General features: G+C 38.8%; 2 protein-coding genes across 2 annotated transcripts; both read right to left on the bottom strand.

Moving 5' to 3' along the window:
* Nucleotides 1-1745: 1745 nt before the first annotated feature.
* LOC140926850 (kelch-like protein 25) lies at nucleotides 1746-8341 on the bottom strand. Its single transcript, XM_073376527.1, has 5 exons — nucleotides 7830-8341; nucleotides 6256-6545; nucleotides 5472-5890; nucleotides 3483-3635; nucleotides 1746-3041 (listed from the first exon to the last, which is right to left on the bottom strand). Exons 1-5 carry the CDS (start codon nucleotides 8199-8201, stop codon nucleotides 2599-2601), a joined length of 1677 nt encoding a protein of 558 aa, XP_073232628.1. The 5' UTR covers nucleotides 8202-8341; the 3' UTR covers nucleotides 1746-2598.
* A 2327-nt stretch (nucleotides 8342-10668) lies between these two features.
* Nucleotides 10669-13689, bottom strand: LOC140926849 (glutamate receptor ionotropic, kainate 2-like). Its single transcript, XM_073376526.1, has one exon. The coding sequence runs from the start codon at nucleotides 13672-13674 to the stop codon at nucleotides 10744-10746; it is 2931 nt and encodes a 976-aa protein (XP_073232627.1). The 5' UTR covers nucleotides 13675-13689; the 3' UTR covers nucleotides 10669-10743.
* Between the last annotated feature and the right edge of the window lie 136 nt (nucleotides 13690-13825).

Below are 13825 nucleotides of genomic sequence, written 5' to 3'. Positions count from 1 at the left end.
GGGGCTAAAATTTGGAACAGTATCCCCGAGAATTTGAAAAAAACTCCTAAAGCATGCTTGTAAGAAACAAATACACAATCTATTTCTACTCTATCAACCAAGACAGGATAATTACGCTGATATAGACAGCCTTATTAATAAAATTAAAAAAGGATAATCTTAATCCAATGTATTGTAGCCTTTATTTTTCTAATAATTTACATCTTTATTCATTCGAATCCTTATTTTTTAAACCTCTTTTTCCATAATGTAAATCTCTTTAATTTTCCTTGTTAAACATCTCATCGTAAGTATGTAGAGTACCCAAACTGCCTGCCTCGAATAGCTTTAGCTAAATGCAGGGCAGTGTCCCACACTTCCCTTCCTCCTCCCCTCCCTCCTCCCCTCAACTGTCAAGTTCTTTTCAATCAGTGACATATAGGATCAAAAAACTCTTATTAGAATCAATAGTAGTTTTATTTTGCTCAAATTACACTAGCACAACTCTTCTTCATATTTCAGTGATTCAAATTCTCTCCTGTAGTTAATCCAGGTTTTTCCAGGAATGCAATCGGGAAGCTGAAGAAAACCTTTTCTGCGTTGCAGCTTTAACGGATGTTTGGCATTTACTTTCTGCCTTACAGCTTATTCAGCTTTCATTTTAGTGATTTTTGCCCAGAAGCCAGATACATTTTCCGAGAAATATTTCCTTTCCAGCTGATACGTCACTATTGACAGCGAGTAGTAACAAACTGTCTAATGTGTATGCAGTTTAAGGGAATCAAAACTCAAGTCTCACTTTGCATAAACATTACAAAAGTTGAAATTGAAACAGAAGTAGTAGTAACATACAATAGCTGAAACTGTGTATGATTTAAAATTGTTTTGGTACTAGAGCTCTCTTTAGCTGGCTGGAGAGTGGACGAAGAGAGTAGTTTACTCTACATGGAGAAAGTCCACTGTAAAGGTGTGCTTCCTCGAGTTTTACTTTCGTACTTGAGGATGCAACACATTTAATGACGTACACGGTATTTGAACAGTATCAAGCAGAAGATACAACATTAAACGACTGGTTTTAGCATTATCCACGATTTCTAATTGTTTGAAACTCTTTTTTTAGTTGTTATATTCTATATATGATCAATTGCAATTCTAACCCTGCCCCCGCAGTTGTTCATGCGTGAAAGAGTACAAAATTGTTTTCCTTATGAAAATCTTCAGTCCATTTTTAATAATATTTCTCAATTTCGTATAGCTGGCTAGCACTACCTCAGCACTTAAAAACTGCAAATTAAGGTAAGGTTCAAATTTTAGCCAAAATAGCTGATCAGAAGAGACCGATAGAGGGAGTACATCAGTATAGTATCCTCCTAATAGTTTCTAAGACCAGAACCGCTTGGACCCCTCTCAACACGAGAATCCCATTTTCGTAGATCTTTTCATGGATCGGCTTGGAAACATTTCTGACCAAACTTTGCTGACAGACTAACCTGAACGCTTTTAACTTTTCCCTGATAAACAAATTCTGAAGGAACAGCAACGAGGTCCATTTCATATGCTCAAAGGTTGCCTCATATTCAATTCAAATGATCGGTTGGTTTCAGGGAATGATAGCCTGATAAGAGAACTACAAAATTCACTCATTCCAGTGTTGACAAATTAGCTCCTACCCTACCCCTCCCCCGTTATCATGATCACAAAGTTTGACTTACTTAGGAGAAAAAAAAAAAACAGTAAAATTTAAAATGTCGGTTTTATTACTTTGCTCACACTAGGTTCCACAATCCTCCTTAACTACGATATTTCAGGGACACAGACTTACTCCATTTTGAACTATTCGCCTAAATTCATAATATTGTAGGAGTTTAGGAACAAAGACTCTCATGTCTCGATGACCCCGTTTCAGCTTGAACGGATGTTTACTAATAACGTACTGGTTAATAACTTAGTAAGCTGTCATTTTGTGATGTTTTTTTTTTTAAGCTAGCCACGTTTTGTACGTGGAAATTTCTTTCCAGCTGAAACGTATCTCTGTCAAGACGTACAACCAGATAACGAAACGTGAAAAAAAAAAATTGAATACAATAAAAAACCTACTATTTTCACTATTTCTTTTTATAATTACTGAGAAGAGGCATGTTTTCACAGGCGCCACTGTCATAACTAATGGTTTACTGCTGACATTAAGACCCTAGTTTCGGGGTACAAAATCCGATGCGCAAAACTTTGTCTTTGGCACAAAAAAAAAGAAGAAAGGAGCTTAGCTCAATCAGCTCATGGCCAGCACCATTTGCAAAGAATTCGCACATTCATAGCTACACCGTTCAGGGACCGCGGAGCATGTTTTGGATTGGAGCTCAAGGAGCGCCAAAGGCGCGAGCTTATCAAGGGGGTCCGGGGGAATGCTCCTTGGGAATATCATTAAAATTTAGAACTTCTGAAATCACCCGGAAACCCGTTTATTCCTATCAATCCTGAGAAAATGTTGTCATTTTTTTCAGTAACACCATTCTGTTAGTTTTTTGCAGAAAAATGTACATTCCACAAGGAAAACCGTCCTCTTAACACAAAGATTAGTAGTACTTTTGTAAATGCCCCACAACTCCTCGGTCCCTGCCGCTACTGCATCGGTGGATAAAACATACAGCTTATACTAAAATTATTTTCTCCAGTTGATCCAGCATTTCTCCATTTCTTTGCCACGACATCAAAGGACTCGATGGAGTTTACTCCTCGGCCTCCTACACAGTAAATTTCGTGATTTCTAACCACTAGTCCGAAATCATTCCGAGACTCGGCCATCTTCTCATTTAAAAGCGTCCATGACTTGGCCTTGGGGTCGTACACTTCTACAGTATCCAGGCTCCTCTCGTTGTTTCTGCCACCTATTGCGTACACGAGTCCGTCCACCGCGCAGGCTCCTAGCTGAAAACGAGCCATGCTTAGGGACTTCAAAGTGATCCACTTCTGTTGTTTTGTGTCAAAACGTTCCGTAGATACTAAAGGTCCGTCAGGACTATGGCCTCCAATAACATACAACTTTCCGGTCAAGAAAGCCACACCTGCAAAAAGGTGTAAAAGAACTTCATCAGCACATCGTTTAATACGTTTAATTGAATTATAAACTTTTTAAGGTTCTAATTTAGCTTTCCTAGGACATAATGAGGGGCACGAGAACTGGAACGCAGCCCTAGAATGGTTTGAGGAGACTGCTGTGAAACATGAAATCGACAAATGGACAAATACCCAATTGCGTTGTGTTGAGGGAATGGAAAGGTAAAACTGAGTTTGAATTGTGGTAACGGAGGGGCGGGTCGCACGCAAGCACTGTGAGCGGAATATCAAAGTCCCCATGCACAACAACATTTAGGTTCAGTGCCCCTGAATAGTTGAAAAGAGGTTATGACATCACCGGCAGTGAATTTTCTCCGCAAAGCTGAACAGCGGAGACTAAAATAGAGTGTCCTGTGCCACTTTCCTACCACACAGCCAATGTCAGATACCTGGGCTTCTCCGTCCTGTGGTCATTTCAGGCAGATCCACCCACTCCAATGTCTCTAGATCCAGCCTGCAAACACCGTTTTCTTTGTGCCGTCCTCCTACCACATAAATACAGTCTTTTCCTGCACATATGTTGGAGCCTTGAACATCTACACCTGGGTAAAGTCAAATCAATTTTTTACGAGGAAAAATCGTTAGTTTGCGAAGACCGACTTGTCTGTAAGAAGTACGATCGCATTACACGAGACCTGTACTAAGACTTGCACAACTTAAGAAACTGACACGCTTTTTTACATAAAATCGACATGCTATATAATCTTAGACCCCCTAACTGCTCAGGCCTGTTGACGGATAATTACCTTTACTGGATCCGAGACCGATTTTAATTCACCCAATCATTCGTGTCGGTTGAGCTTTTGGAATCAGTCTCGATTTCTTTAAAACGGAATAACAAATTAGTACGGGGATTGCCTCAGTGACGTAGACATTAATAACAAAACAGGAAAGAGAAAAGCCACTTAAGGTTTCATGGCTTGCCGTACTCTAGTAATCACAGTATAAGAGGCTTCTTTCGAGAAAATAGGAGAGCCTGATCCTGTAATTAATAACTTTACCATCACCTTACAAAAAATCGAATACTGAATTATCCTCTCACCTAATAAGGCTTTTCAAACAAATAATTCAAATGTAACACTACAAGTTTTAGAATCTCAACTGGTAGGAGGCGAACCAGTTGGCTATTTACAAGCGTGGCCGAGGATATGAATTTGGAACTAACGGAACAAATCCAGCTGGCGGTCAGGACGGGACTTGAACGCGGGGCTCCGGATTACAAGTCCAGCGCTCTAACCGCTCGCCTCTTTCTCGCTTTTGCAAAAAAAAAAAAAAACAAAAAAAAAAACAAAAAAACAAAAACACGCTCAAAAAACAGAAAACAAAACATAATACAAAAAACAAAAGCAGAAAAAAAGAAAATAAGTTAACTAATTTTTTCACACAATTCAAAGGGAAACTAAAACTAATTAGTGGAGAGACCACAGGGCGTTGGTAATATACAAGCGTCAGTTGTGTGATTACGTTCTAATTTAGAGCTAAAGGTTATACCATATGACATTGTGCGCTTTCTTCTGATTTTCTCCGGTTGTTCTGAGAGATTTTTCTCCGGGTACTCCGCTTTTCTGCTATCCCCAGAAACTAACATTTCGAATTCTAATTTGATCCAAAAAGCATCTCCAATTAGTTGGGGATACTCAGAAATTAAAGGGATGCAGGGTTATCAGCTCTTAAAACTATCAAGTGTCACGCCCTCTTTAAACAACATCAGTCAAGTTGGTTTGGTTTGTAAGGTTAAACATCGCCGGTCAACTATTTAACAATTGTTCCCCGAGCGCTTGTTGGATATGAGGTGGTGGATCGCCAACGAGGCGCGTTACCCCGAGTTGGCTATAATCATCTCATATCCAACAAGCGCGAGTGGAATAATTGTTTTACTAAAAACGCCCACAAAATATCGAGGATTCTTCTCGACTTTACTTGTACAAACCACCGATTTTCAGCTTGTTTTTAATTTTGAGCAGACGCCTACGGTTACTATACGACTTTTAGTAAAATCCAACTAGTGGTCTATTATCAATGCTGCACTCTGATTGGTTGAGCTACTACTAGGCTATATGTTATAGCCTACTAGTAGCGAAAAGCGCCGGCTTTGAAAACCAAAACGATGGCGGCTGAATCTCGTTTTGGTAGCTAAAGTTGTTTTGTCTCGATATTTTTGACCAACTAGTTGGATTTTACTAAAACAATTATTCCTCTCGCCCTCTTGGCCTCCGAATCAATAGCCCATGAGGGCGAAGGCCAAATGGGCTATTGACTAAGAGCCCATTCGCTCTCGAGGAATAATTGTTAAATATACCATGATGGCTAAGCCAACCACAGCTGTAAAACTGCATTACCCAATGATTCAGTTTTTAATAATAGTGGTTAGTTCATACCTTCTGCCACACGTGTCCAGCAAAGCTCTAGAACGTTAAACTTTTCAACTTTGGTGGAGGACACACAGTAAAGATCTTGACCAACTACCAGTGCACAGCGATTCTCACTTAAGCTTTCCCCATGCTCCACCGGTGACATTTCATCACACCTTACACATGCACTCTTCACTGTATCATATCGCTCGACCAGACTGGTCCTGTTACTGATTACATACAAGACGTCTTCGGGTTTCCTCGCAAAGTCGGTTTTCGACACAAGACCATTCTCTCCTTCCGTTTGCTGTTCCAACGCCTTTCTTACTTGTTCTACACAAATTCCATACTTTTCACAAAGATTTGGGACGATTTCTTTAGTGAGATATTTTGAGGGAATTTGGTGGAAACGGACTTCCTTAAAAACACTCTCAGCATTGCTTGTCCTGATGAAAAACAATGAAGAGAAGAAATTTGATTAACGTACGATTGTGCCTTCGACTTTCATTTACAATTAGACTTTCCACTTACAGTTTATCATAATATATGACGCCGTGACGAGATGACTACAACGTAGATGTTGTGGTTCAGTTTTATCCTCGGTTTAAATTTTAATTTCCTTTGTTTTGGGGTATGGTTATATATGATAATAAGTTTGAAACAAAGGAAAATAAAATTTAAACCAAGTATAAAATTGAACCACAACATAGATATAGCCGTCATCTTTTTTCCGTTATCTTTCGCAGATACAGGTTACAATCAATGGAGGGATGAGTATAAAATCTAATAACAGGAAATTAACAGTGCCTACCTTACGTTTACGTCCTGTCTAAACCATCTATAAATTGCTTCGTACACGGTCTCCTCACGTTTAACTCTTAGATTTTCGCTTTTGATAACTTCAATGAGATGTTCAGCGGACATCTCCATAAAATCAGGCTCTTTCAACAGGTTCTTGAAATTCCAATCCACAAAGCGGCCGATTTTTATCTTGAGGTCGGTTAGTTGCAGCTTATGAGCCAAACGTTGAAACTTTAGACAGTTTGATACACAGAGATTTTCCACAATGAACTCCTGAATCTCTTCAACGATTTTGTTTACCTAGGATATGAGGAAAAAAAAAAAGTATTTACTGACAAAGGACATATGGCTGGGTTTTTCTTACTGTGATTCAGAAAGTTTCGCGTTTTACTTTACTTTCACTGTGACATTGTTCATTTAATTTATTCCTACAAAGTTTACTTGATTTGATCTTTTCACTTCGTGGTCTGCGAGAAATGGTATGTTTCCCTCTCTTGGGCCATTTTAAAGGACTTCAGAGAGTTATTCAAACTTTAAACACTATTTGATATTTCATCATATCTTCTTTCTATTGAAGCTTATCTCGATATACTTATTTCGCTATTTTAGACCAAAAAAGAGGTTTAAAACTAACCCTGGATAAAAAGGACAATTAAAGGGGAGGGGCGATTCTTTTAAATCATTTTCTATTGTAAGGAAAGATGATTTTAACATTTTTGAGGAGACAAACGAGTCAATTAGCAATTAAATAACACACCATTTTGTATTACGGTACCATACGTATATTTCGAAATATAAACATTTTGAGATATTGGGGCTGTATTTTAGCAAGAGAAAAAATTAAGCCGACTAGACCGACTCATTTTCTATAGTAGCAACTAAAGCCTTATCTGAAACGAATAACATTTATCAGAAACGAGATTCTCACAGGTAAGCCACGAGGCCGCTTAAATAGGAGCACGTCCATTTCAGAAATGAGCTGTAAACTGGCTGCAAATATAAAGTAAAATTGAAGAATAAATGATTGTGGAAAGGAAAGCTCTTGATTAAAATGACAAGGATATTCTCTACGGCTTAGGACTTAAATTAAAGCATCATCAATATATCATCTTTTGTCTGATGTACGTAGTGATAAATGCTTAAACACAAAGGAGTCAGTATGTTGCTAGCTTTTGACACTTCAAGTGCTAAAAGCCCAGTAAACTCAAAAATAGCAAAATATGCTTAAAATTCAGATAACCCCTCGCCACGTATACCAACAGAAAAATAAACGCTTTTTCCAACCAAAAGGAAAAACTAGTAAACGATATTAAAAAAAGGCACTACCACTGTCTAATTATCTCCGCGATATGATAAATGTGGGTACTACTTTTCACCCGTTAATTGGCGTCTAAACATGATTTACGATTTTTTTTAACTGAATGGTATCTGAGAAGATATGCTCTTTTTTGATTTCTTGTTATTGCGCTGTATAAAAGACACCATATTTAACGGAACCAAGGTTCAAGAGGAAGTATATTATGTCGAATTAAAAATTTCAACAATAAAACAGTTATCACAGTTCTATTACAGGGCTATTCTAACCTGCAACATGTAAGCCAGAGACAACATTTCTTCACAATCTTCCTCGTTGACTCGTAGTTTTCCGGAGTAAAAATACTCCAACATTAACCTTACTGTTTCGTTGCGAAAACTGTTCGGCAGAGATATTTCTTGGCTGCTAGATTCTGAGCTTTCCGCGCTAAAAATGCTTCGGAAATAAGGTGAATTTGCTGCGAGAATTAAACGATGCGCCGAAAATTTAACATTTCCAACTTTCAGACAAACGTCGCAAAGCTCCATATTGGTCTTCATTTCGTGAAAACGCTCGAATACGGCGACAAAATGGGACGTCTTTAGAGTGTGGTTAATATCTTTACAAGGCCGAGAAGAGCTGTTTACATTAGTGCTAGCCATTTTGTGTGATTTGTACTCAGATCTTGATTCAAGCACCGCCGAACACTGACGATAATTATAATATTTCTTTAAAACAGCGCCGAAAATTGCCTGGGTGGTCTTTCCAGGCGAGATTATATGTTTTTCTTAGTTCGATTGGAGAAAATGATGGGCAGTACCTGATATTTTTTAATGGATAGCTTATCTTTTCAGCTGTTTAATATTGACCTGCAGTTTTGAAAGAGGTTCTTGATCTATCTACGCACTACGCGGGCCGACCAATCATATCTAACGAAAGGTATATTTCAGACAGCTTTACTGCAAATAACTAATCACCTTAGACGAATCAAACTCTTTTATATATTCAACAGATAAGGTAAACAAAGCCGGCAGAAGTAAGCTTGCCATTTAATCTAACTGGGAAAAAGCGTCTGTTTGCTCTGTAAAAGCGAACGATAAATAAACTGAATTGAGTTATGGTGGTCAAGAGGTTGGTTATACTTCACCTAATTTCGATCGAAACCGTAATTTAAAATTTTGTCATTGTTATTTTTGCAGTTCCGCTTGGCAATTTGTACCATTTCAATTCGTAACTCAATTAACAGCATGCAATGGTTACCTTTAGTTCCAACCGTGTTTGATTCCAAGTATAAATTCAATCCGGCTAGAATTTAATCAATGTCTTCTTTGACAGCTTGTCTCGTACACTATCGAAAAACAAACGGTAATAAATCCCAGTCCTATTTGCTTCACCGCGCTTCAAAGGCACACCGACCCTGTTAAAATTTTAATGATGCGGACTCAGATGTACTGAGTTGTTATCGTTTTTGTTTGTGAATGTGTCTCCATTTTCACCTAACCTGGCTAGCCCTACGTTTTTTACACTGTCATTGTCGTATGATAGAATTATCTGTACTTTGTCAGCTTTTATTATGAAAGGTTGTTTTTTTACAATACGATCAGGCTCTTTAATTTCTTAGCGATACAAGAAATCTTGATCGATCTCCGCGAAACATTGCGTTTTCAAAAAGCATAAACTGGTACCAAACTGTGACCTACAGTGAAATAAAAGTAAAATAGCCACACAGTGTGCCAAGGAAAATTGCATTCAAGAGGTGTGAAGAGATCAGTGGCTCCAGCTGAGAATCACTCTGTCTAATTAATTCTTAGTCTTTTGAACATTAGACAGCGGTATCTACTCACAACTGTCAGTATTTTTGGATCTCTTTAAGCTCACTAAACACTTTTTATGCAATGAGTTAAATTATTATTATTTTTATTCTTATTGTGATGCTTTTTTATTACTATAGTACTGGATTTAATTTTAAATTAACTTATATCTTTAACATTGTCCTTATTTTATTATTTAATAGAATAATGAAATTGAAGCTTTAAATCATTGCCAGTGTCTACTCTTAATACTAAGTGATATAATGCAACTGTCGAATATTTTACTTGATTAATCATTATCTATATAATTACTTTGTATCAGTATAAGATTTTGGAACCTGTTGTAGAAAGGCCTAAATGTGAACTGGTCTTAAATGTTATAAAGTCCTAAATGTATTAACTGACCTTAAAGGTCATGAACTCTAATTGTGACAACATTCGGCCTTAAATATTATGACTTCATGCTAACGTCATTAATGACGTAAGTAACGCGTCATTAACCATACAACTGGTTATGAAAATGGCCACCTGATCTCTCGCGCCATCTGTCAAGAAAATCAGCGACGTCATCGTCAACCACATGACCAACTGATTACAACACCCAATAGGCTAATGAAAACATAAATCATGTGTCTTCTAAGGTTTGGTAAATTTACCTTCTTGTTTCCTTTACTCACAAGTTTCTTTGCGTGCAAGGACATAAAGCGAAGCAATAACACTTGTAGTGCTTTCTTCAGAAAAATTTTTGTGGACTCCTAAAAGTGACAATTGACAGAGTGAGAAATGAAAACGCGAGGGCAGTAACGGAGGCGCGCGCAGATCTGAAAGCGAGCTTGACCAATGGTAGAGTGGAGAATTAAGCAACGATCGAAGTCGCGTTTGGTCCTTAACGCTCTCATTTGCCGCCGAGCTATCATTTCTACATCTGTGCATTGATTTACGATGGATTCATTTGGAACAGTTTATTTTAGCAATACGTGTATTCTAAAAACGAATTAATTCTGGATTTACTAAGATGCCTTGTCTCTTTACATTTATGTTTGGTCCCTAGTTTTTCCCATCATATGAATATTTCACTTTCATTTATTTCAGGGATTACAGCCGATGTTGCTAGAAAACAGATTCGTCTTTATGGAATTTTTGTCTGGAAAAGGTTAATATTTTATTGGAGGAATTTGCACAATTGATTTTCATCAGTTGGGGATCAGTCATACCTTTTTTGTCTCACGCCTGAGAAACTCAAATTATCTAATCCAGCTGGAATAAAATTACCTGGTAACGTATTAATGATATGCAAACACAAGCAAAAAAATGGCACTTTGATATTAACGAGGAACTTTATTAGATTGGTCAGTCAGTTTGGTAGTTCGAGGAAAGGATGAATATGATTCAGTCATGGCTGAAAATCTATAATTTCTTCTTGCTCTAATTTAGGATCATCATTCTCGTTTTCACTTTCTTCACTCTCATCCTTAGGTTTAGCCTCCATCACGATTTTCTCGGGCCATACTTTTTTCCCTCTTATTCTTTCCCTGAATCCCGCAATCTGCGCCAGAATTCGACCCATTCTCCCCAATGCGAGAGAACTGATAAGCCGAGGCATTTCGGGCACGTCGTCCCGGTTTCTCCAGTCATGCCAAGTATTTCGCCGTCTGGTCTGAAGCGAGTTCCAAAGGGTTTTAGGTGCATCGGGATCGTGTTCCTTTGTACTTGCGTACGATGCTACTAGCCATTCGACAACAAGGACGATAAAACTGATTCCAACACCAGCGCAGATAATTATAAACACTCCCGCCATGTCTGCCAAGCCCAGCTGTGTACCAGAATCAACACCAACATGCTCTTCTTTGCATTCTCCATGAGCGTGCAACCACTTTTGCTCTAAACTGTCTAAAAAGCCACTATGACGCAGTTCTAGGATGGCTTGACTCAGCTGTTTAGTGTAAGGGGAGTTTTTCGGCAAGCCTATTCCGTAGCCTATTTTGCCAAACAAGGTGCCAATGGTAGTGAGAGTCCCACATTCAACAGTATGCAGTGTATGTTGCAGAATAATAGAATCCCATATGAATGCGTAATTGCTGCCCTTTACTTTATCAATACCTTCATGACTGTTCTTTACTAAAGTGTGGTGGTACTTCATGTACTGCCACATAGTTACAAAACTTGGAATGGTTGAAGACTCAAAAAAAGCCTGCGGTTGACTGTTACCAACAGTACCATAGGGTATCAAGGTTTGACCAGCTAAATCTTCGATACTGTTTATTGGAGATGAAAACCTTTTAATGGTTAGAAAAGCAGCTAGATTTGCAGTATAGGTTGAAACAATAATCAAGATGGCAAACCACCAAACTGCAACTGTGATTCTGCCAGACGCTGAGACAGGGTGAAGGCTGTCTGCACTTTGCCCTACATAGTAAACAAGAGATGACCATATTGAGTTTGCCAAACGAAGTGTGTGGCGGCGCTTGAGGTTCTCTCTTGGTACTTTGTGATGGGCTATCTGCACACATCTTCCGTAAAATCCAAAAGGACTGAATGTGCTAAAGAACCAAAGTAAAACACCTATCAGAAACGTAGTAAGCGCAATCATGAGCCATAGATCTCGTTGGAATGGTTTGAAAAATGCAAAGAAATCTACGTCATCATTTATAGACTTGATTAGAACAGTCAACCCAAGATCCATAAAAGGCTGCGTAAAGTCGAGGACTTTTTGACGTTCTGAGCTGATCGTGAAAGAAGCAACTATCATCTGCGCTCGTCCTTGCAATATCTCTTTTACCATTCCGTTCCATTCCTTGGAAATTGGATCCTGGGAACCAAAGTTGCCATCCGGTACCAGATAAACATCGTAAGAAAATTTTAACTTTTCTTGTAGTTTTTCAATAAGATCGATGCAATAGCCCATCAGTGTGTATTTTCCATTGTCAGTAGGGGAGACTTTTCTAATGATGAAAGGAGCCTCTTCAATTGTAACTATTGTCAAGGTTTGATTTTCCATAGTTAAAGATGTGTCTACTGGAACAGTTGTTTTTCCAGAAGGCCAAAGTATTTCTCTTTTCTCTTCCATAACTAGCCCGTCAACATCATTCCACGTGCCTACCTTCTCGAAACCAAACGAACGCAGATTTACGATGTCAAACATCGCATTAACTGGAGATAGATTTGTATTGAAGTTTAAAGGGCCCATTACACCAGAAGAATTGACATTTGAAATGTATTTTAACAAAGCCTCTCCAACTGGGCTGAAAGCGTTAAAACCACTTTCACTGTGAGCGCTAAACTGCAAACCCTCGGTATTGGTGATGTTGTATCCATCTATCAACATATGATGAATAGCCTGTGCCAGCACCAACACTGAATCAAACGTGTGACCCACTGTTGCATCGTTGTCAAGAAGGCTTGTGTCATATCCCTTGCTCTTCCACATACTGTCAAAATTACTGTGCTCTTTACCTTGTCCGAAAGAATGCCTCACACCAACAATACCTTGAAGATATTGTGGTATATGTCCTTCACTTTCAAAAAGCCCATCAAATGCAAAAGCGCCATTTGTTACTAACCAAACCCATCCGTCAATCATGCCAAGATTGTTAGCTTGTCGTAATATCACGGAAACTTGTGCGGCTATGCAATTTAACACAACGATCCTGGCACCACGACTTCTAATGTGAAGTAGCTGTGTTGTGGCATTAACCAAGGATAGATTTTTATGCTCTTGAAAGCTCTCTACAGCTACCAATGTCCATCCCTTGTGAGAAGCAATGTCTTTCAAGACGACCAGCCCGTTCAATCCGTAATCACTTCTGGAAGTCAACAGTGCTATGCGTGTCCAGTTGAAATGTGATATAATGTCTGCCAGTGCGCGATTTTCAGTCGCATCACTAGCACTCATGCGAACCAAATAGCGGTAGGACAGTGGAGAGAAGTCAAAAGAAGGATCTGTAGCATAAGGCGCAATCTGAGGGATGCGAAATCCAGAACACAGGGGATGACTTGCCTTCACCGAAGATGAAGTAGACGGTCCAATAATAGCCACAACACCGCTGTGAATCTGTTCATACACTGCATTTACATTAGAGAAAGAATCAGTCCAGTGGGTTTTGTTTACTACCGCATCAAGAATTGTGTTAGGCAGCAATGATGTGTCACTGTTCACGTATTCAACGCCTAGATTGAAAGCTAGAAGCTCCTTGGAATTTGGCTCATCGCAAACGACACCTCCAATCTTGACATGGTTGACCCCCGAGCAGAATAAAGGACACCAGAACAGAATGGGTAATAGAATTAGGCTTTTTTTTGGCCATTGATCTGCTTTGCTTTGCATTTCTATCCACAATCATGCAACGTGTTCTAATAGTTACGTCACAAAACTAGGTTTCAACCGATTTTTTTTTAAGCGCGCGCTTTCAACAATTAAAAAGAATAGGGCGTTTTACAAAATTCAGAACTGGAGCTCGAGCTGAACAATTGACCGG

This window comes from Porites lutea, chromosome 2 (genome assembly GCF_958299795.1).
Source record: "Porites lutea chromosome 2, jaPorLute2.1, whole genome shotgun sequence".
In the NCBI taxonomy this organism is placed as follows: Eukaryota; Metazoa; Cnidaria; class Anthozoa; order Scleractinia; family Poritidae; genus Porites; species Porites lutea.
The sequence above is the reverse complement of the archived record's forward strand: the minus strand, read 5'-3'. Positions and strand labels throughout refer to the sequence as shown.

Coding starts and splice junctions, on each gene's coding strand:
- LOC140926849 (XM_073376526.1), bottom strand. CDS start 13,674: ATGCAAAGCAAAGCAGATCAATGGCCAAAAAAAAGCCTAATTCTATTA.
- LOC140926850 (XM_073376527.1), bottom strand. CDS start 8,201: ATGGCTAGCACTAATGTAAACAGCTCTTCTCGGCCTTGTAAAGATATT. Junction 3,636..5,471: donor CTGGACACGTGTGGCAGAAG/GTATGAACTAAC, acceptor GACTTTACCCAG/GTGTAGATGTTCAAGGCTCC. Junction 3,042..3,482: donor CACAGGACGGAGAAGCCCAG/GTATCTGACATT, acceptor ACCTTTTTGCAG/GTGTGGCTTTCTTGACCGGA.